The following is a 25406-nucleotide window of genomic DNA, read 5'->3' as shown; positions in this document are numbered from 1 at the left end:
CACTCAAAGTGTTCGTTGATTAGGTGAACATTTCATCCTTCTGGCCAGACTGGTTGTTGATGTGAAAGCGGAGTTGTGTGAAGTGTTAAAGGTGTGTTCAGTGTAAGTGCTATGATCACCGTGTTAAAGGTGTGTTCAGTGTAAGTGCTATGATCACCGTGTTAAAGGTGTGTTCAGTGTAAGTGCTATGATCATCGTGTTAAAGGTGTGTTCAGTGTAAGTGCTATGATCACCAAGTCCACCAGTCCCGGTTCTGTGCTGCTATGTCTCCCTGTCCACTGAAGCTGACCACGGGACCAGTGGGCAGTGGGGGGTGGGGGAGTCTGCGGGGTTAGGCCTTCCATCAAATGTGTCAAATTAGTATTGTTACCATATGATCATCATTTACAGTACTGCAAACATAAAGAACACGTCTACATTACTGCAACCATACTGAATACATCTGCAGTATTGATACTGTATACATCTGCAGTATTGCAACTATATTGCATACATTTGCAGTATTGCAACCATACTGCATACATCTGCAGTATTGATACTGTATACATCTGCTATATTGCAACCATGTGGAACACATTTACAATACAGCAAACATATTGTATACATCTACAGAACTGCATGCAACCATACTGTATACATATACAATACTGCAACCATACTGTATACATATACAATACTGCAACCATACTGTATACATCTGCAGTATTGCAACCATATTGTATGCATCTGCAGTATTGCAACCATATTGTATGCATCTGCAGTATTGCAACCATATGGAACACATCTACAGTATTGCAACAACCATAGTGTACACATCTGCAGTACTGCAATCATATGAAATACGTCGACTACTGCAAGCATATTGTATACATCTACAGAACTGCAACCATGTTGAACACATCTACAGTACTGCAAACATATTGTATACTTCTACAGAACTGCATGCAACCATACTGTATACATCTGCAGCATTGCAACCATATTGTATACATCTACAGACACACACACATATTCAGCATTACATTAGATTAGTATTGCCATCAATGTTACACATTCACACACACACATACAATTTATACATCAAATTAGTATTGCCACCATAATGATGTTACACATCTAGAGTATCAACATCATATGTTACACATCCACACACACACATACATCCATCATATACGTCAAATTAGTATTGCCACCAAATGTTACATATTCACACACACACACGCACATGCACACACACACATACACACCCACACACACACACTCAGCCAATCAGCAGATCTAATACTGGAAGCTCAGTACAAATGTACAAATCCTTCCGATTACATCAATGCACAAAGCACAGAATAAATATTCAATACTGTAGAAAAGAACAAACGACAAATCTTCCACTGTACAAATCAGTGTGATATATCACTGCACAAAAAGCATGGCATCGTGTAGAAAAGAACGAAACAAACATCTTCCAATACTGGCACTGCAGAAATACCTGGCAGACTGAACCAGAGTGGCCATCAATACTGATCAATAATTAACGCTGACAGATCAATCATCAATGGAAACGGATCAATCATCAGAGGTGACAGATCAATCATGAGTGACGGACACAATAGCTGAGTGGTTAAAGCGTTGGACTTTCAATCTGAGGGTCCAGGGTTCGAATCTCCGAAACAGCACCTGGAGGGTAAAGGGTGGGGATTTTTCCGATTTCCCAGGTCAGCAAATGTGCAGATCTGCTAGTGCCTGCACCCCCTTCATGTGTATGCGCAAGCAAAAGATCAAATATGCATGTTAAAGATCCTGTAATCCATGTAAGTGTTTGGTGGGTTATGGAAAAAAGAACATACCCAGCATGCACACCCCAGAAAATGGAGTATGGCTGCCTACATGGCAGGATAAAAACAGTCATACATGTAAACGCCCACTTGTGTGCATTCAAGTGAATGTGGGAGTTGCAACCCACGAACATCAGTGGTGACAGATCAATCATCAATGGTGACAGATCAATCATCAATGACAGATCAATCATCAATGACAGATCAATCATCAATGGTGACAGATCAATCATCAATGACAGATCAATCATCAATGGTGACAGATCAATCATCAATGACAGATCAATCATCAGTGGTGACAGATCAATCATCAGTGGTGACAGATCAATCAACAGTGGTGACAGATCAATCATCAATGACTGATCAATCATCAGTGGTGACAGATCAATTATCAATGACTGATCAATCATCAGTGGTGACAGATCAATCATCAATGACAGATCAATCATCAGTGGTGACAGATCAATCATCAATGACTGATCAATCATCAGTGGTGACAGATCAATTATCAATGACTGATCAATCATCAGTGGTGACAGATCAATCATCAATGACAGATCAATCATCAATGACAGATCAATCATCAATGGTGACAGATCAATTATCAATGACTGATCAATCATCAGTGGTGACAGATCAATCATCAATGACTGATCAATCATCAATGGTGACAGATCAATCATCAGTGGTGACAGATCAATCATCAATGACAGATCAATCACAGATGGTGACAGATCAATCATCAATGACTGATCAATCATCAGTGGTGACAGATCAATCATCAATGACTGATCAATCATCAGTGGTGACAGATCAATCATCAATGACAGATCAATCATCAATGGTGACAGATCAATCATCAATGATAGATCAATCATCAATCATGACAGATCATCCATCAGACCACAAAGCCTTTAAAAGACCTCATCCATCAGACCACCAAGCCTTTAAAAGACCTCATCCATCAGACCACCAAGCCTTTAAAAGACATCCTTTAAAAGACATCATCCATCAGACCACCAAGCCTTTAAAAGACCTCATCCATCAGACCACCAAGCCTTTAAAAGACCTCATCCATCAGACCACCAAGCCTTTAAAAGACATCACCCATCAGACCACATGCCATTAGAGCCCCCCCCCCCCCCCCCCCCGAACCCCCCCCCCACCCCGCCTTTCCTTCACACCACTGACACACATAACAACCAATAAGAGTGTTGAAAACCATTCCCTGCATCACTACACATCATCACACAACCAGAATGGCATGGTGACATCATCTGTTACATGACATCCTGCGTCACACCAGACCATCACAACTGTCTCAGCGTTGATGCTGCAGCAGAAAGAGAAAGTTTAGGAAGCTGGGGAAGACGCCCCCTCAGCAGTTTTCATATCCGACAGATCGTCCAGACACAAGTACTTCTTCAACACCTGTGGCAGCGCCATCTCTTTCACCCTGTCCGACAAGGTCAAGGCCACATCAGTCGTCAAGTTGCGCCGCACGAGGCAGCGACTCTGTCGCAGCAAGGACTGCGGCTCCCGGACCATCTCCCTCCACCGCTCCACCCACTCTGCGCTTGCCGAGTCCCCCTGCTCCAGAGAGGGGAGGTAGGCCTGCAGGCAGTTGGCCGCCCCCTGGCCGCAAACGGCGATGATCCAGGCCACCAGCAGGTGGCGCTGCTTACTGGCGGCGTACTGGAGGGGGTTGCAGGGGGGGAGGGAGGGGTTGAGGGAGGAGCGACAGAGGAAGGGGGAGTTGGCAGCCAGCAGCAGACGCATGATCTCCAGGGCTGCCTGGTCCACAGCAAACCACAGTGGCAGGGTGCCCGCATCGTCCGCTATGCCCGGGTCTGCCCCGTACAGCAGCAGCGTCTTCACCAGCGTGGCGTGGCCCAGGAACGCCGCTTCATTCAGCGCTGTCATGCCGTGGATCCCACGCACGTCCACTTCACACCCACGCTCCAGCAGAAAGATGGCTGTTTTTACCTGTCGACACACATCACAGCATGACAAAACTCCATCACAGCATGACAAAACTCCACACATCACAGCATGACAAAACTCCACACATCACACCATGACAAAACTCCACACATCACAGCATGACAAAACTCCACACATCACAGCATAACAAAACTCCACACATCACAGCATGACAAAACTCCACACATCACACCATGACAAAACTCCACACATCACAGCATGACAAAACTCCACACATCACAGCATGACAAAACTCCACACATCACACCATGACAAAACTCCACACATCACAGCATGACAAAACTCCATCACAGCATGACAAAACCCCACACATCACAGCATGACAAAACTCCACACATCACAGCATGACAAAACTCCACACATCACAGCATGACAAAACTCCATCACAGCATAACAAAACTCCACACATCACAGCATGACAAAACTCCATCACAGCATAACAAAACTCCACACATCACAGCATGACAAAACTTCACACATCACAGCATGACAAAACTCCATCACAGCATGACAAAACTCCACACATCACAGCATGACAAAACTCCACACACCACACCATGACAAAACTCCACACACCACACCATAACAAAACTCCATCACAGCATGACAAAACTCCACACATCACAGCATGACAAAACTCCACACATCACACTATGACATTACTCCAACTGAAAGATGGCCGGTTTTTTTTACCTGTCAACACACATTAAACCTTACTTTCACCTGTCAATACCTCCACATATCACTCCATGTCACAACTACAAATATCACATCATGACATAACTCCAGCTGAAAGATGGCCAGTTTTTACCTGTCAACATGCATCACACCATGACATAACCTCAGCTGAAAGATGGCCAGTTTTTACCTGTCAACATGCATCACACCATGACATAACTCCAGCTGAAAGATGGCCAGTTTTTACCTGTCAATATGCATCACATTATTACATAACTCCAGCTGAAAGATGGCCAGTTTTTACCTGTCAACATGCATCACATCATGACATAACTCCAGCTGAAAGATGGCCAGTTTTTACCTGTCAACATGCATCACACCATGACATAACCTCAGCTGAAAGATGGCCAGTTTTTACCTGTCAACATGCATCACACCATGACATAACTCCAGCTGAAAGATGGCCAGTTTTTACCTGTCAATATGCATCACATTATTACATAACTCCAGCTGAAAGATGGCCAGTTTTTACCTGTCAATATGCATCACACCATGACATAACCTCAGCTGAAAGATGGCCAGTTTTTACCTGTCAATATGCATCACATTATTACATAACTCCAGCTGAAAGATGGCCAGTTTTTACCTGTCAATATGCATCACACCATGACATAACCTCAGCTGAAAGATGGCCAGTTTTTACCTGTCAATATGCATCACACCATGACATAACTCCAGCTGAAAGATGGCCAGTTTTTACCTGTCAATATGCATCACACCAGGACATAACTCCAGCTGTAACCTGTAACCCTCACCAGTCCTCACCTGTCCCCCAACCCCCACCTGTAACCCTCACCTATCCCCCAACCCCCACCTGTAACCCTCACCAGTCCTCACCTGTCCCCCAATCCACACCTGTAACCCTCACCTGTTCCCCAACCCCCACCTGTAACCCTCACCAGTCCTCACCTGTCCCCCAATCCACACCTGTAACCCTCACCAGTCCTCACCTGTACCCCAATCCCCACCTGTAACCCTCACCAGTCCTCACCTATCCCCCAACCCCCACCTGTAACCCTCACCAGTCCTCACCTATCCCCCAACCCCCACCTGTAACCCTCACCTGTTCCCCAACCCCCACCTGTAACCCTCACCAGTCCTCACCTGTCCCCCAACCCCCACCTGTAACCCTCACCAGTCCTCACCTATCCCCCAACCCCCACCTGTAACCCTCACCAGTCCTCACCTATCCCCCAACCCCCACCTGTAACCCTCACCAGTCCTCACCTATCCCCCGACCCCCACCTGTAACCCTCACCAGTCCTCACCTGTCCCCCAACCCCCACCTGTAACCCTCACCAGTCCTCACCTATCCTCCAACCCCCACCTGTAACCCTCACCAGTCCTCACCTGTCCCCCAACCCCCACCTGTAACCCTCACCAGTCCTCACCTGTCCCCCAACCCTCACCTGTCCCCCAACCCTCACCTGTAACCCTCACCAGTCCTCACCTATCCTCCAACCCCCACCTGTAACCCTCACCTGTCCCCCAACCCTCACCTGTCCCCCAACCCCCACCTGTCCCCCAACCCTCACCTGTCCCCCAACCCCCACCTGTCCCCCAACCCCCACCTGTAACCCTCACCAGTCCTCACCTGTCCCCCAACCCTCACCTGTCCCCCAACCCCCACCTGTAACCCTCACCAGTCCTCACCTATCCTCCAACCCCCACCTGTAACCCTCACCAGTCCTCACCTGTCCCCCAACCCTCACCTGTCCCCCAACCCCCACCTGTAACCCTCACCTGTCCCCCAACCCCCACCTGTAACCCTCACCAGTCCTCACCTATCCTCCAACCCCCACCTGTAACCCTCACCTGTCCCCCAACCCTCACCTGTCCCCCAACCCCCACCTGTTCCCCAACCCTCACCTGTCCCCCAACCCCCACCTGTCCCCCAACCCTCACCTGTCCCCAAACCCCCACCTCCTGTCCCCCAAACCCCACCTGTAACCCTCACCAGTCCTCACCTGTCCCCCAACCCTCACCTGTCCCCCAACCCTCACCTGTCCCCCAACCCCCACCTGTAACCCTCACCAGTCCTCACCTATCCTCCAACCCCCACCTGTAACCCTCACCTGTTCCCCAACCCCCACCTGTAACCCTCACCAGTCCTCACCTATCCTCCAACCCCCACCTGTTCCCCAACCCCCACCTGTAACCCTTACCTGTTCCCCAACCCCCACCTGTAACCTCACCAGTCCCCCAACCCCAGCCTGTTCCCCAACCCCCACCTGTAACCCTTACCTGTTCCCCAACCCCCACCTGTAACCCTCACCAGTCCTCACCTGTCCCCCAACCCTCACCTGTAACCCTCACGAGTCCTCACCTATCCTCCAATCCCCACCTGTCCCTCATCACCTCACCTGCTCCTCCCCACCCACACCTGCTCCCCCCAACCCCCACCGCCCTTCCCACCTCCCCTCTGTTTGTTCTGCACAGCGCAGAAGAGGGGAGTGCAGCGTTGTGCTAGTTGACGTCCAGCCCCTGGGCCATCAGCACCTGACAGCACTGCTCGCTGCCCCCCACACCTGATCCCACCCCCCACCTGTCCCTCACCTGTTTGTTCTGCACAGCGCAGAAGAGGGGAGTGCAGCCATCAGCGTTGTGCTGGTTGACGTCCAGCCCCTGGGCCATCAGCACCTGACAGCACTGCTCGCTGCCCCCCACACCTGATCCCACCCCTACCTGTCCCTCACCTGTTTGTTCTGCACAGCGCAGAAGAGGGGAGTGCAGCCATCAGCGTTGTGCTGGTTGACGTCCAGCCCCTGGGCCATCAGCACCTGACAGCACTGCTCGCTGCCCCCCACACCTGATCCCACCCCCCACCTGTCTCTCACCTGTTTGTTCTGCACAGCGCAGAAGAGGGGAGTGCAGCCATCAGCGTTGTGCTGGTTGATGTCCAGCCCTCGGGCCATCAGCACCTCACAGCACTGCTTGCTGCCCCCGGCTGCTGCCAGGTGCATCAGACTGTTGCCGTTGTTGGGCCGCCGCACCACGTCTGCCCCACTGGCTATCAGGAACTGCATCACCTGTCAGGTCACAGGCAGCGGAGCGACATCAGTGAGTGCCGTTTTATGGTTCACCTCAACAGTTTCAGTTTCTCAAGGAGGTGTCACCGCATTATGACAAATCCATAACTACACGCAATCACACCATGACATAACTGCTAACGTCACACCATGACATAGCTACACACATCACACCATGACACACAGACAAAACACCTGCAGCTGTCCCTTGACGATGGCCACGTGTAGCGGCATGTTGCCCACCCTGTCCTGAGACAACTACACACCATGACACAACTACACAACATAACTACACATGTCACACCATGACATCATTACAAGACATAACTACACACACACTACACACAGACAACACACCTTCAGCTGTCCCTTGACGATGTTGATGTGTAGTGGCATGTTGCCTACAACATCCTAAGGCAACTACACACAACATACACATCACACCATGACACAACTACGAACCATGACACACACACTCACACACACAACACACCTGCAGCTGTCCCTTGATGATGGCCACGTGTAGCGGCGTGTTGCCCTCCCCATCCTGAAACAACTACACATACACTGACACACAACACACCTGTAGCTGTCCCTTGACGATGGCCACGTGTAGCGGCGTGTTGCCCTCCCCGTCCTGACACAACTACACACACAATGACACACAACACACCTGTAACACAACACACCTGTAGCTGTCCCTTGACGATGGCCACGTGTAGCGGCGTGTTGCCCACCCCGTCCTGACACAACTACACACACAATGACACACAACACACCTGTAGCTGTCCCTTGACGATGGCCACGTGTAGCGGCGTGTTGCCCACCCCGTCCTGAGCGTCAATGGCGGCGCCAGCCTCCAGCAGCAGTTCGCAGCACACCTGCTTCCCTCGCTCTGCGGCCAGGTGCAGTGCCGTGCGGCGGTTGTAGGACGCCATGTTGACGTTGCACTTCCACTCCACCAGCAGCTCCACCACCGCCGCGTGGCCGTTGAGCGCCGACATCATCAGGGGGGTGAAGCGACGGATGTCCTGTCACACCACCGCCACGTTAACTAAATGTCATATTGTTGTGGCATAAATCCGCATGTTAATTATCTGATGACAAACCCTGTTCCCAAATCCATGGTACATGTTAGTAACATCCCCTGAATGTGAGGAGAGTTAGGCCCCTTGGCTTACCAACTGCTGTATCTATGAATGCTTCTGTGAAACGAACTCACATCGCATATAATCATATGCATTATTGGGAAACAACTAAACACATCACACTGTGACATAACTATACAAATCACACTGTGATATAACTACAAACATCATACCATGACATCACACATCACACCATGACAATTGAATTCAGTTGAACTCTCACCTGTCCATCACACCTGAATCCAGTTCTCCCACCTGAATCCAGTTCTCCCACCTGTCACCCACACCTGAATCCAGTTCTCCCACCTGTCACTCACACCTGAATCCAGTTCTCCCACCTGTCACTCACACCTGAATCCAGTTCTCCCACCTGTCACCCACACCTGAATCCAGTTCTCTCACCTGTCACTCACACCCGAATCCAGTTCTATCACCTGTCACTCACACCTGAACCAGTTCTCTCACCTGTCCATCACACCTGAATCCAGTTCTCCCACCTGTCACTCACACCTGAATCCAGTTCTCCCACCTGTCCATCACACCTGAATCCAGTTCTCCCACCTGTCCATCACACCTGAATCCAGTTCTCCCACCTGTCCATCACACCTGAATCCAGTTCTCTCACCTGTCTATCACACCTGAATCCAGTTCTCCCACCTGTCCATCACACCTGAATCCAGTTCTCTCACCTGTCACTCACACCTGAATCCAGTTCTCTCACCTGTCACTCACACCTGAATTCAGTTCTCCCACCTGTCCATCACACCTGAATCCAGTTCTCTCACCTGTCACTCACACCTGAATCCAGTTCTCTCACCTGTCACTCACACCTGAATCCAGTTCTCTCACCTGTCACTCACACCTGAATCCAGTTCTCCCACCTGTCACTCACACCTGAATCCAGTTCTCCCTCCTGTCACTCCCACCTGAATCCAGTTCTCCCACCTGTCACTCACACCTGAATCCAGTTCTCCCACCTGTCACTCACTCACACCTCCATTCCTTTAGAACTCTCACCTGAGCATCGATCTCGGCCCCAGCCTCCAGCAGCACCTTGCAGCAGTGCAGCGCGCCGTGCTGCGCAGCGTAGTGCAGTGCAGTGGCAGCGCTGTGGCTCATGCGGTTGACATCACAGCCGTGGGTCAGCAGGAGGGAGAGGATCTCGGCCACACCTTTCTCGGCGGCACAGATGAGGGGGGTATTGCCGAACGTGTCTTCCTCCTCCAGGTCTGCGTTGGCGCTCACCAGGTACCTAGGGGAGTCACACACACACACACACACACACAGTATACACATGCACACACACACACACACACACACACACACACACAGGGGTTAGTTACCAGGTATCTGGGGTCACGCAACCACACACACACAGGGGTTAGTCACCAGGTATCTGGGGTCACACACACACACACACACACACACACACACACACACACAATGATAGGGGTTAGTCACCAGGTATCTGGGGTCTCACACACACACACACACACACACACACACAATGATAGGGGTTAGTCACCAGGTATCTGGGGTCTCACACACACACACACACACACACACACACACACACACACACTCACAGGGGTTAGTCACCAGGTATGTGGGGTCTCACACACACACACACACACACACACACACAATGATAGGGGTTAGTCACCAGGTATCTGGGGTCTCACACACACACACACACACACACACACACACACACACACACTCACAGGGGTTAGTCACCAGGTATGTGGGGTCTCACACACACACACACACACACGCACACACACACACACAGGGTTAGTCACCAGGTATCTGGGGTCACACACACACACACACACACACACACAGGGTTAGTCACCAGGTATCTGGGGTCACACACACACACACACACACACACAAACACACACACACACACACACACACACACACACACACACACACACAATCATAGGGGTTAGTCACCAGGTATGTGGGGTCTCACACACACACACACACACACACACACACACACACACACACACAATCATAGGGGTTAGTCACTAGGTATGTGGGGTCTCACACACACACACACACACACACACACACACACACACACACACACACACACACACACACACAATCATAGGGGTTAGTCACCAGGTATGTGGGGTCTCACACACACACACACACACACAATCATAGGGGTTAGTCACTAGGTATGTGGGGTCTCACACACACACACACACACACACACACACACAATCATAGGGGTTAGTCACTAGGTATGTGGGGTCACACACACACACACACACACACACACACACACACACACACACACACACAGGGGTTAGTCACCAGGTATGTGGGGTCTCACACACACACACACACACACACACACACACACACACACACACACACACACACACAATCATAGGGGTTAGTCACTAGGTATGTGGGGTCTCACACACACACACACACACACACACACACACACACACACACACACACACACACACATAGGGGTTAGTCACCAGGTATCTGGGGTCACACACACACACACACACACGCACACACACACACACAGGGTTAGTCACCAGGTATCTGGGGTCACACACACACACACACACACACAGGGTTAGTCACCAGGTATCTGGGGTCACACACACACACACACACACACACACACACACACACACACACACACAGTCATGGTGTGTGTCCATCGAGATCGATGATGACCATCGTTGTCATCCAGATGGGGGATGGGGGGAGGGTGGTGTGTGTGGGGGATGCTCATGAATCTATCTGTGAATGCGCAGATGGCTGAATAGTCCAATTTGTTCTATGTATTTCCCCACCTTTTCTCTCGTTTTCTTCTTTTTTCTTTTCTCTTTCTATAAAAGATGGCTTGATGTAAAAAAGCAGTCAGCTTATTCAATTACCATCTTGAAATAAAAAATTTGACTCTGACTTTTGACTTTGATACACACACACACACAGGGGTCAGTCAACAGGTATCTGATGTCACACACACACACACACACACACACACACACACACACACACAGAGGGGTCACTCACCAGGCATGTGGCCTCCACCACACCCACCCACCTTACCTGCAGACCGACAGGTGCCCTCCCTCAGCGGCGCAGTGCAGGGCGGTCCTCTCGTGGTAGCCCCTCTTGCGCAGAGAAGCCTGGCTGTGCAGCAGGAAGCGCACAATGGGCAGGTGTCCGTGAAGGCAGGCCAGGATCAGTGCCGTGTCCTCCAGCGCGTTCTGGGCGTTCAGGTTGGCGCCTGCCCCCACCAGGGCCTGGCACACGTCCAGGTAGCCCTCCTCCGCTGCCAGGTGCAGCGCCGTGTTGCTCTGAGGGCCCCCTGCCACGCTCACCTGTTGGCACACCTGTCCTTGTTATACCTGTCTTCATTACGCCTGTCAAACACCTGTCCTCGTTATACCTGTCTTCATTACACCTGTCAAACACCTGTCCTCGTTATACCTGTCTTCATTACGCCTGTCAAACACCTGTCCTCGTTATACCTGTCTTCATTACGCCTGTCAAACACCTGTCCTTGTTATACCTGTCTTCATTACGCCTGTCAAACACCTGTCCTCGTTATACCTGTCTTCATTACACCCGTCAAACACCTGTCCTCGTTATACCTGTCTTCATTACGCCTGTCAAACACCTGTCCTCGTTATACCTGTCTTCATTACGCCTGTCAAACACCTGTCCTCGTTATACCTGTCTTCATTACGCCTGTCAAACACCTGTCCTCGTTATACCTGTCTTCATTACGCCTGTCAAACACCTGTCCTCGTTATACCTGTCTTCATTACGCCTGTCAAACACCTGTCCTCGTTATACCTGTCTTCATTACGCCTGTCAAACACCTGTCCTCGTTATACCTGTCTTCATTACGCCTGTCAAACACCTGTCCTCGTTATACCTGTCTTCATTACGCCTGTCAAACACCTGTCCTCGTTATACCTGTCTTCATTATGCCTGTTGCACACCTGTCCTCGTTATACCTGTCTTCATTATGCCTGTTGCACACCTGTCCTCGTTATACCTGTCTTCATTATGCCTGTTGCACACTTTCTTCCTTACTCCTGTCACATACACCTGTCACGTATACCTGTGTCTTCATTACACTGTCACACCTGTCTCACTATCACCTGAATCCATACCCTGTCACAACACCTGTGACACACTACACCTGAATCACACTACACCTGTGACACACTACACCTGAATCACACTACACCTGTGACACACTACACCTGAATCACACTACACCTGAACACACTACACCTGTATCACACTACACCTGAATCACACTACACCTGTGACACACTACACCTGTGACACACTACACCTGTCAACAGCTGTCCTCACAACCCTTGTCCTGAATCCATACCTGTGCACACTCTAATCCTCTCAATGAATTGCACATACACTGTGCACACTACTGTCACACACTGAACACTACACCTGACACACTACACCTGTCTCACAACACCTGTCCCTACACCTGTACACTCAAACACCATGTGACACCTTCACTCACAACACACTACCCTGTACACACTACCTACAACACCTGCCCTGTCTCACACCTGTCCTAACACCTGTCCTCACAACAACTGCCTGTCTCACACCTATCCTCACAACAACTGCCCTGCCTCACACCTGTCCTAACACCTGTCCTCACAACAACTGCCCTGCCTCACACCTGTCCTCACAACAACTGCCCTGCCTCACACCTGTCCTCACAACAACTGCCCTGCCTCACACCTGTCCTCACAACAACTGCCCTGCCTCACACCTGTCCTCACAACAACTGCCCTGCCTCACACCTGTCCTCACACCTGTCCTCACAACAACTGCCCTGCCTCACACCTGTCCTCACAACAACTGCCCTGCCTCACACCTGTCCTCACACCTGTCCTCACAACAACTGCCCTGCCTCACACCTGTCTTAACACCTGTCCTCACAACAACTGCCCTGCCTCACACCTGTCCTCACAACAACTGCCCTGCCTCACACCTGTCCTCACACCTGTCCTCACAACAACTGCCCTGCCTCAAACCTGTCTTAACACCTGTCCTCACAACAACTGCCCTGCCTCACACCTGTCCTCACAACAACTGCCCTGCCTCACACCTGTCCTCACACCTGTCCTCACAACAACTGCCCTGCCTCACACCTGTCCTAACACCTGTCCTCACAACAACTGCCCTGCCTCACACCTGTCCTCACAACAACTGCCCTGCCTCACACCTGTCCTCACACCTGTCCTCACAACAACTGCCCTGCCTCACACCTGTCCTCACAACAACTGCCCTGCCTCACACCTGTCCTCACAACTGCCCTGCCTCACACCTGTCCTAACACCTGTCCTCACAACAACTGCCCTGCCTCACACCTGTCCTCACAACAACTGCCCTGCCTCACACCTGTCCTCACACCTGTCCTCACAACAACTGCCCTGCCTCACACCTGTCCTAACAACTCACTATATATGTGACACACCTGTCCTCACTATACCTGTCATACACCTGTCCTCACTATATCTGTGACACACCTGTCCTCACTATACCTGTCACAAACCTGTCCTCACAATGCCTGTCACACACCTGTCATCACAACACCTGTGACACACCTGTCCTCACTATACCTGTGACACACCTGTCATCACTATACCTGTCACACACCTGTCAGCACTACACCTGTCACACACCTGTCATCACAGCACCTGTCACACGCCTATAGTCACAACACCTGTCCTCACAATACACGTCCTGACAACACCTGTCACACACCTGTCCTCACAATACACGTCCTGACAACACCTGTCACACACCTGTCCTAACAATACACGTCCTGACAACACCTGTCACACACCTGTCCTCACAATACACGTCCTGACAACACCTGTCACACACCTGTCCTCACAATACACGTCCTGACAACACCTGTCACACACCTGTCCTCACAATACACGTCCTGACAACACCTGTCACACACCTGTCCTCACAATACACGTCCTGACAACACCTGTCACACACCTGTCCTCACAATACACGTCTTGACAACACCTGTCACACACCTGTCCTAACAATACACGTCCTGACAACACCTGTCACACACCTGTCCTCACAATACACATCCTGAGAACACGTCATACACCTGTCCTCACAATACACGTCCTGACAACACCTGTCACACACCTGTCCTCACAATACACATCCTGACAACACCTGTCATAACCTGTCCTCACAATACACGTCCTGACAACACCTGTCACACACCTGTCCTCACAATACACGTCTTGACAACACCTGTTACATGCCTGCCCTCACTACGCCCTGTGACTCACCTGGCAGTCCCACTCCAACAGGAGCTTGACCACCTTGACCCCTCCCCTTTGGGCGGCGTGCATCAAGGGGGTGTAATGTTCGCTGTCCCTGGCCTCAGTTCTGGCCCCTGCCTGCAACATGGCGCCGGCGCAGCGGTCACAGCACAGGGAGCAGGAGGCAAAGAGACCGTCCTCCGCCTGGGACTGGCTGAGGGGGGGTGGACCCTTCACCTGTCGTTCCACCTCCTCACACCGCCCTGCCTGGATATCCGCCACCACGCCACTGTACACATACACACAGATGACACGGTTATGTTACTGACAACTGTCATGCTGACACAGAGATCAGAGATCACACACACTTGGAGTGATGGCTTTGTGGTAACATGTCTGCCTAGGAAGCGAGAGAATCTGAGCGCGCTGGTTCGAATCATGGCTCAGCCACCAATAATTTCTCTCCCTCCATTAGACCTTGAGTGGTGGTCTGGATGCTAGTCATTCTGATGAGATGATAAACCGAGGTCCTGTGTGCAGCATGCACTTAGTGCATGTAAAAGAACCCACGGCAACAAAAGGGTTGTTCCTGGAAATATTCTGTAGAAAAATCCACTTTGACAGGAAACACAAATAAAACTGCACGCAGGAAAAAATACAAAAAAAAAAAGGGTGGTGCTGTAGTGAAGCAATGCGCTCTCCCTGGAGAAAGCAGCCTGAATTTCACATAGAGAAATCTGTTGCGATTAAAAGAAATTCAAATACATACACACACACACACACACACACACACACACAGATGACATGATTATGTCACTGACAACTGTTGAGCTGACATAAGAGATCAAACACACACACACACACACACACACACACACACACACATACACACACACAAACACACACACAGATGACACGGTTAAATATATATTACTGACAGCTGTCATGCCGACACAGAGATCACACACTGCACACATGCAGGTATGACACAGTTATATTACTGACTACTGTCATGGTGACATAGACACCAAATACAGCACGCTTACACACACACACACACACACACACACACACACACATGTGCACGCACGCGCATGTGCGCTACATTATTTGAAGAACTCCATCACAAACGTTGTCTTTCAGATAACAAAGCATCAAGAATGCTGTCAGCATAAACACTGCTGTAAATATTGGTCATATAAACTCTGTTGTTAATACCAGTCATATATACTCCTGTAAATACTAGTGCTGTAACCTCTGCAATAGATTCTGGTGGCATAAATTCTGCTGTAAATACTGGTTATATACACTCTGCTGTAAATCAATACTAGCAGTATGACCTCTATTGTAAATACTGGCAGTATAAATTCTGCTGTAAATACTGGTGATATGTGCTTTGCAGTAAGTTTATAGTTTTTATACTGGCAGCATCTAGTCTGGTGTTTGTATAAATATACAAACTGATGCTCATACTCAGTGTAAACTGTGCTGTTAATGCCGGTGATATAATCCTCAACTGATTAATCAGACAACAAGTAACACCAGTCATACTCACTGACCTATATCATCCCATTGACCTACATCCCTGTATGCCCTTACACAACATGACCTATATCATCCCACCATTCCCCTCCCCTCCTTGCTCTTCTCTCACTCACTGACCTGCTTCCCCCCTCCCCTCCCTGGGGAATACTGTGGGCTGCTAGTCACCTACACCTTGTCCTTGTCCCCTCACCCACCATTCCCTTTCATCCACATCCTCTCCCTCCACCACCCCTCACTGCACCTCTGTATGCCACACCAGGACTGGTGGCAGGAAGGATTTACAGGTTTTTTACACCCCTGGTTCTAACACACCAGGACTGGTGGCAGGAAGGATTTACAGGTTTTTTACACCCCTGGTTCTAACACACAAGGGCTGGTGGCAGGAAGGATTTACAGGTTTTTTACACCCCTGGTTCTAACACACCAGGACTGGTGGCAGGAAGGATTTACAGGTTTTTTACACTCCTGGTTCTAACACACAAGGGCTGGTGGCAGGAAGGATTTACAGGTTTTTTACACCCCTGGTTCTAACACACAAGGGCTGGTGGCAGGAAGGATTTACAGGTTTTTTACACCCCTGGTTCTAACACACAAGGGCTGGTGGCAGGAAGGATTTACAGGTTTTTTACACCCCTGGTTCTAACACACCAGGACTGGTGGCATGAAGGATTTACAGGTTTTTTACACCCCTGGTTCTTACACACCAGGACTCGTGGCAGGAAGGATTTACAGGTTTTTTACACCCCTGGTTCTTACACAACAGGACTCGTGGCAGGAAGGATTTACAGGTTTTTTATGCCCCTGGTTCTAACACGCCAGGACTGGTGGCAGGAAGGATTTACAGGTTTTTTACACCCCTGGTTCTTACACAACAGGACTGGTGGCAGGAAGGATTTACAGGTTTTTTACACCCCTGGTTCTAACACACCAGGACTGGTGGCAGGAAGGATTTACAGGTTTTTTACACCCCTGGTTCTTACACAACAGGACTGGTGGCAGGAAGGATTTACAGGTTTTTTATGCCCCTGGTTCTAACACACCAGGACTGGTGGCAGGAAGGATTTACAGGTTTTTTACACCCCTGGTTCTAACACACCAGGACTCGTGGCAGGAAGGATTTACAGGTTTTTTACGCCCCTGGTTCTAACACGCCAGGACTGGTGGCAGGAAGGATTTACAGGTTTTTTACACCCCTGGTTCTAACACGCCAGGACTGGTGGCATGAAGGATTTACAGGTTTTTTATGCCCCTGGTTCTAACACACCAGGGCTGGTGGCATGAAGGATTTACAGGTTTTTTACACCCCTGGTTCTTACACAACAGGACTGGTGGCAGGAAGGATTTACAGGTTTTTTATGCCCCTGGTTCTAACACACCAGGACTGGTGGCAGGAAGGATTTACAGGTTTTTTACACCCCTGGTTCTTACACAACAGGACTCGTGGCAGGAAGGATTTACAGGTTTTTTATGCCCCTGGTTCTAACACACCAGGACTGGTGGCAGGAAGGATTTACAGGTTTTTTATGCCCCTGGTTCTAACACGCCAGGACTGGTGGCAGGAAGGATTTACAGGTTTTTTACACCCCTGGTTCTTACACAACAGGACTGGTGGCAGGAAGGATTTACAGGTTTTTTACACCCCTGGTTCTTACACAACAGGACTCGTGGCAGGAAGGATTTACAGGTTTTTTATGCCCCTGGTTCTAACACGCCAGGACTGGTGGCAGGAAGGATTTACAGGTTTTTTATGCCCCTGGTTCTAACACACCAGGACTGGTGGCAGGAAGGATTTACAGGTTTTTTACACCCCTGGTTCTTACACAACAGGACTGGTGGCAGGAAGGATTTACAGGTTTTTTACACCCCTGGTTCTAACACGCCAGGACTGGTGGCTGGAAGGATTTACAGGTTTTTTATGCCCCTGGTTCTAACACAACAGGACTGGTGGCAGGAAGGATTTACAGGTTTTTTACACTCCTGGTTCTAACACACAAGGGCTGGTGGCAGGAAGGATTTACAGGTTTTTTACACCCCTGGTTCTGACACACAAGGGCTGGTGGCAGGAAGGATTTACAGGTTTTTTACACCCCTGGTTCTAACACACAAGGGCTGGTGGCAGGAAGGATTTACAGGTTTTTTACACCCCTGGTTCTAACACACCAGGACTGGTGGCATGAAGGATTTACAGGTTTTTTACACCCCTGGTTCTTACACACCAGGACTCGTGGCAGGAAGGATTTACAGGTTTTTTACACCCCTGGTTCTTACACAACAGGACTCGTGGCAGGAAGGATTTACAGGTTTTTTATGCCCCTGGTTCTAACACGCCAGGACTGGTGGCAGGAAGGATTTACAGGTTTTTTACACCCCTGGTTCTTACACAACAGGACTGGTGGCAGGAAGGATTTACAGGTTTTTTATGCCCCTGGTTCTAACACACCAGGACTGGTGGCAGGAAGGATTTACAGGTTTTTTACACCCCTGGTTCTAACACACCAGGACTCGTGGCAGGAAGGATTTACAGGTTTTTTACGCCCCTGGTTCTAACACGCCAGGACTGGTGGCATGAAGGATTTACAGGTTTTTTATGCCCCTGGTTCTAACACACCAGGGCTGGTGGCATGAAGGATTTACAGGTTTTTTACACCCCTGGTTCTTACACAACAGGACTGGTGGCAGGAAGGATTTACAGGTTTTTTATGCCCCTGGTTCTAACACACCAGGACTGGTGGCAGGAAGGATTTACAGGTTTTTTACACCCCTGGTTCTTACACAACAGGACTCGTGGCAGGAAGGATTTACAGGTTTTTTATGCCCCTGGTTCTAACACACCAGGACTGGTGGCAGGAAGGATTTACAGGTTTTTTATGCCCCTGGTTCTAACACGCCAGGACTGGTGGCAGGAAGGATTTACAGGTTTTTTACACCCCTGGTTCTTACACAACAGGACTGGTGGCAGGAAGGATTTACAGGTTTTTTACACCCCTGGTTCTTACACAACAGGACTCGTGGCAGGAAGGATTTACAGGTTTTTTATGCCCCTGGTTCTAACACGCCAGGACTGGTGGCAGGAAGGATTTACAGGTTTTTTATGCCCCTGGTTCTAACACACCAGGACTGGTGGCAGGAAGGATTTACAGGTTTTTTACACCCCTGGTTCTTACACAACAGGACTGGTGGCAGGAAGGATTTACAGGTTTTTTACACCCCTGGTTCTAACACGCCAGGACTGGTGGCTGGAAGGATTTACAGGTTTTTTATGCCCCTGGTTCTAACACACCAGGACTGGTGGCAGGAAGGATTTACAGGTTTTTTACACCCCTGGTTCTAACACACCAGGACTGGTGGCAGGAAGGATTTACAGGTTTTTTACACCCCTGGTTCTAACACAAAAAGGCTGGTGGCAGGAAGGATTTACAGGTTTTTTACACCCCTGGTTCTAACACACCAGGGCTGGTGGCAGGAAGGATTTTTTTTTTTGCATGGTCATGGTTTCCTGCACACCAATTGCTGGTGGCATGGATGATCTTAGCCGCTCTAAGTTTGTTTTTAAGAATGTTCCAAAGACTTCAGAATTAGCACTGACTCTGAAAAAATCTTAACGCTTCCTAGCAAACTAAGTGCTGAAAAGATTGTTTTTCTGTAGCCCAGCTCTGGACTGTGTGTCAGTTTGTTATGCATTCTCTGAACATTATATTTCTTCACTAAACAAAGTTTATGTTTCTGTCGGAGTTTTCTGAACCTGTTTCCCTCAATGAACCTATTTTCTGTCAGAGATTTCTGAACCTGTTTCCCTCAATGAACCTATTTTCTGTCAGAGATTTTCTGAACCTGTTTCCCTCAATGAGCCTATTTTCTGTCAGAGTTTTCTGAACCGGTTTCCCTCAATGAACCTATTTTCTGTCAGAGATTTCTGAACCTGTTTCCCTCAATGAACCTATTTTCTGTCAGAGATTTCTGAACCTGTTTCCCTCAATGAACCTATTTTCTGTCAGAGATTTCTGAACCTGTTTCCCTCAATGAACCTATTTTCTGTCGGAGATTTCTGAACCTGTTTCCCTCAATGAACCTATTTTCTGTCAGAGTTTTCTGAACCTGTTTCCTTCATGTTTTTTGTGTATTGTTTTTGTTTGTTTGTTTTGCATTTGTTGGCTGCACCTCCCCTGTTCACTGGTCAGTACCTGTGGGTTTTTACCTGAAGGACTTTTTGCTTTGCCATGTAGGCAGCCATACTTGTCTTTTCTGGGATGTGCTTGCTGGGTATATACATGTTGTTGTTTCCACAACCCACTGAAGGCCGACATGGATTACAGGATCTCTAACAATTACATGTGTATTGGATCTTCTTCACTGAGACATGGATTACAGGATCTCTAACAATTACATGTGTATTGGATCTTCTTCACTGAGACATGGATTACAGGATCTCTAACAATTACATGTGTATTGGATCTTCTTCACTGAGACATGGATTACAGGATCTCTAACAATTACATGTGTATTGGATCTTCTTCAGTGACCCTACATTCCTCATCTGGCAAGGCATTCAGCCAGTAAAAAAATCATTAGGCACCAAAACAGAGCTTACAACACCCAGATTATACTGACATGTACCACTGGAATGCAGATATTCTTTATCTACAACTAAAATATGATATTTAAAAACTTGACAATTTTTTTAGTCTGCTGTTTGTTTTTCTCCATAAGTCAGCTAATTCCTTTCTTTCTGATTTTCTTTTCCTCTAAACAAGTCTAATACAATGTAAAGTCTCCATATGTTCAACTGCTGAATATTGTGAGTCAGCTTCAATAATTACTTCCAATCAATGTCCATGTGGATTCAGTCTCCACTCCATGGGGAGGATGGGGGGGGGGGGGACACTCTGGCTCCAGAACTGTGCGATTATTATCGCCAGTAGGGGGCTTAGTGGGTCGTGTCCTGAGCATGTTAATCAGAACAGGCACTACTGAGCACCACTGAAGTAACTCAGCAGCAGTGCAGGGTCTCCTCTGGTGTGTGGCCTCCTGATGACCTAACACTGATGGTTGCCTGTGGGCTGCTGACTACTGTGTGTGAGTGTGACTGCAACAGATGGACCATGGTGTGGCTGTGTATGTGGAACTTGCAGTGAGCGGCATAATGCCAATATAACACAGCCGATGATGGGACAGAAAATATTCCATGTGGGTTAATCAAGTTTTTTTTTTGTGTGTGTTTTTTTTCATTTTAATAAAGTAGTGAATAGTTCGTATGACCACATGGAGCACCCTTTCCCTAAACACTTAGTCCTTCTGTTTTAAGGTAAACATTCAATTCATTCGAAAATCCCACACCCATGTTATCATTAGCTCAGACGGAGCCATCTGGATAATGATGATAGTACTTTACATAAATTTTGGATCAAACATTCAGATACAAAGACATTTGTGAGCAGCATACACTTTGCACGCATAAAGAACCCAAGCCAACAAAGGATTGTCCATGGCAAAATTCTGTAGCACAGGCCACTTTGGAAGAAAGATACACACGGAGACAGAACAGATAAGAACAAAGAAACAAAGGCCAGTTGCTCTGCCAAGGGAGAAGTGACAAATTTCACACAGACAACATGCTGTCACACACACACACACACACACACACACATATATATTTCTCTCAGTTTTGTAAAATGGATTTCTAAGGATGCCTTAGTTCATTCTCAAGGTATTACTGATGTACATATGAATTGAGGAAAAACTTCTGCTGTGATATTTGATTATATATATATATATACAGAAATAGTTTATATATATATATATATATATATATATATATATATATATATATATATATACTATTTCTGTCATAAATGTTGCAATTATTTTCAGATACACTATTTTTCTGACTTTTCTTCACTTGGAAAAATGACATCCCATTTTGAGTTGTGGAGCTATATAACTCAGCAGATCAGTCACTGACCTGGTCATTGCCAAGTGTTTCACTGTTGCCAGCTGTCTTCTCTTGTTCACATACAGTGAACTGGATGTGTTCTGTCAATTTCTTGGTGTGAACAGAAACTCTAAAGGCAAGCTTTACAGCGTTACTGGTTTCAGCTTTGACACTTTTCCAGACAGCATTCAGGTTCTGGGAAATTCTGGCCACATGTCAACTCTGATGAAACTAAAGCATTTGCAAGAGTAACAGTCTTGGCATTTGTGTGTGTGTGTGTGTGTGTGTGTGTGTGTGTATGTGTGTGTGTGTGTGTGGGTTTGTGTGTTGGTGTTTGTATGCGTGATGGTATGTGCACGCTTGCACATGTGTGTGTGTGTGTATGTGCGCACGCGCGCATGTCTATGTGTGTGTGTGTGTGTGTGTGTGTGTGTTGTGTTGTGTGTGTGTGTGTGTGTGTGTGTGTGTGTGAGTGAATGTGTGTGTGTGTGTATGCGCGCACACGTGCGTGCGTGTGTGTGTGTGTGTGTGTAAAAGAGGGTGGAGGAGGAAGGTCCAGGGGTGGGTGATGTTGGAAGGCACCACGGATGTGGCAGTGATGTTAACTTTGGCAAGAAATGTGTGTCATGTATTCCACTTTTCTCTCCACCTCTGTTGTCAGTTGCACAAGCATGTGCATCTGCATACATGTCTGCTGACTTGTGGCTGTGTGTGTGCACTGGCTGTGTCCTATGATATTTCCAATCCAAAAGATCACTCACACTCCTGCTGGCTCACATCTCAGCCTCCACCATGGATCACACCACCCCCTCCCCCCAACCCCATGGATCACACCACCACCACCACCACCCTCCACCATGGATCACACCACCCCCTCCTCCCTCCCTCCCCATGGATCACACCCCCCCTCCTCCCTCCCTCCCCCCATGGATCACACCACCCCCTCCTCCCTCCCTCCCCATGGATCACACACCCCCTCCCCCCCCCATGGATCACACACCCCCTCCTCCCCCCCCCATGGATCACACACCCCCTCCTCCCTCCCCCCCATGGATCCCACCATCCCCCTCCTCCCTCCCCCCCATGGATCACACCATCCCCCTCCTCCCTCCCCCCCCACCATGGATCCCACCATCCCCCTCCTCCCTCCCCCCATGGATCACACCATGCCCCTCCTCCCTCCCTCCCCCCCCACCATGGATCACACCATCTCCCTCCCCCCCATGGATCACACCATCCCCCTCCTCCCTCCCCCCCATGGATCACACCATCCCCCTCCTCCCTCCCTCCCCCCCATGGATCACACCATCCCCCTCCTCCCTCCCCCCCCCCCACCATGGATCACACCATCCCCCTCCTCCCTCCCCCCCATGGATCACACCATCCCCCTCCTCCCTCCCCCCCCATGGATCACACCATCCCCCTCCTCCCTCCATCCCCCACCATGGATCACACCATCCCCCTCCTCCCTCCCTCCCCCCCCATGGATCACACCATCCCCTCCTCCCTCCCTCCCCCCCCCATGGATCACACCACCCCCCTCCTCCCTCCCTCCCCATGGATCACACACCCCCTCCCCCCCCATGGATCACACACCCCCTCCTCCCCCCCATGGATCACACACCCCCTCCTCCCTCCCCCCCCCACCATGGATCACACCATCCCCCTCCTCCCTCCCCCCATGGATCACACCATGCCCCTCCTCCCTCCCTCCCCCCCCACCATGGATCACACCATCTCCCTCCCCCCCATGGATCACACCATCCCCCTCCTCCCTCCCCCCCATGGATCACACCATCCCCCTCCTCCCTCCCCCCCCCATGGATCACACCATCCCCTTCCTCCCTCCCTCCCCCCCATGGATCACACCATCCCCCTCCTCCCTCCCCCCCATGGATCACACCATCCCCCTCCTCCCTCCCCCCCACCATGGATTACACCATCTCCCTCCCCCCCATGGATCACACCATCCCCCTCCTCCCTCCCCCCCATGGATCACACCATCTCCCTCCCCCCCCATGGATCACACCACCCCCCTCCTCCCTCCCCCCATGGATCACACCCCCCCCTCCTCCCTCCCTCCCCCCCACCATGGATCACACCACCTCCCTCCCCCCCATGGATCACACCATCCCCCTCCTCCCTCCCTCCCCCCCATGGATCACACCATCCCCCTCCTCCCTCCCTCCCCCCCATGGATCACACCATCCCCCTCCTCCCTCCCTCCCCCCCATGGATCACACCATCCCCCCTCCTCCCTCCCTCCCCCCATGGATCACACCATCCCCCTCCTCCCTCCCTCCCCCCCATGGATCACACCATCCCCCTCCTCCCTCCCCCCCACCATGGATCACACAATCTCCCTCCTCCCTCCCCCCCCCATGGATCACACCACCACCCTCCTCCCTCCCCCCCACCATGGATCACACCATCTCCCTCCCCCCCTATGGATCACACCATCCCCCTCCTCCCTCCCCCCCCCATGGATCACACCACCCCCCTCCTCCCTCCCCCCCACCATGGATCACACCATCTCCCTCCCCCCCATGGATCACACCATCCCCCTCCTCCCTCCCTCCCCCCCATGGATCACACCATCCCCCTCCTCCCTCCCCCTCCATGGATCACACCATCCCCCTCCTCCCTCTCCCCCGCCCAACACAGAACACACCATCTCCCCCCTACTCCCCCCCCCCCCCCTCATTCCCCACCCCTACTTGGATCACACTCCCCTTCTTTATCCCCTCCCCATCTCACCCCCCTCTTTACTTGGATCACACCATCCCCCCCCCCCCTTATCCCCCTCTTTACTTGGATCACACCATCCCCCCCCCTTATCCCCCTCT

The 25406-nt window shown here is 50.0% G+C and overlaps 2 protein-coding genes across 2 annotated transcripts in view; one reads left to right on the top strand and one right to left on the bottom strand.

Moving 5' to 3' along the window:
- The first annotated feature begins 263 nt into the window (after positions 1-263).
- On the top strand, positions 264-2972 carry LOC143296189 (uncharacterized). The gene is made up of 2 exons (XM_076607999.1): positions 264-306; positions 1970-2972. The coding sequence occupies exons 1-2, from the start codon at positions 264-266 to the stop codon at positions 2959-2961; spliced, it is 1035 nt and encodes a 344-aa protein (XP_076464114.1). The 3' UTR covers positions 2962-2972.
- Positions 2973-3028: 56 nt separating this feature from the next.
- Positions 3029-25406, bottom strand: part of LOC143295977 (uncharacterized) — a 29791-nt gene continuing 7413 nt past the window's right edge. Inside the window, exons 2-7 of the mRNA XM_076607690.1 lie at positions 15114-15375; positions 11845-12119; positions 9769-10003; positions 8383-8634; positions 7412-7603; positions 3029-3818 (exon numbers count right to left, since the gene is read on the bottom strand). Coding sequence (XP_076463805.1) covers positions 3186-3818; positions 7412-7603; positions 8383-8634; positions 9769-10003; positions 11845-12119; positions 15114-15375 — 1849 coding nt within the window. The 3' untranslated portion in view covers positions 3029-3185. The remainder of the gene's footprint in view (positions 3819-7411; positions 7604-8382; positions 8635-9768; positions 10004-11844; positions 12120-15113; positions 15376-25406) is intronic.

Source organism: Babylonia areolata, chromosome 21 (assembly GCF_041734735.1).
Source record: "Babylonia areolata isolate BAREFJ2019XMU chromosome 21, ASM4173473v1, whole genome shotgun sequence".
Lineage (NCBI taxonomy): Eukaryota > Metazoa > Mollusca > Gastropoda > Neogastropoda > Buccinidae > Babylonia > Babylonia areolata.
This window is presented reverse-complemented; position numbering and strand designations above follow the sequence as displayed.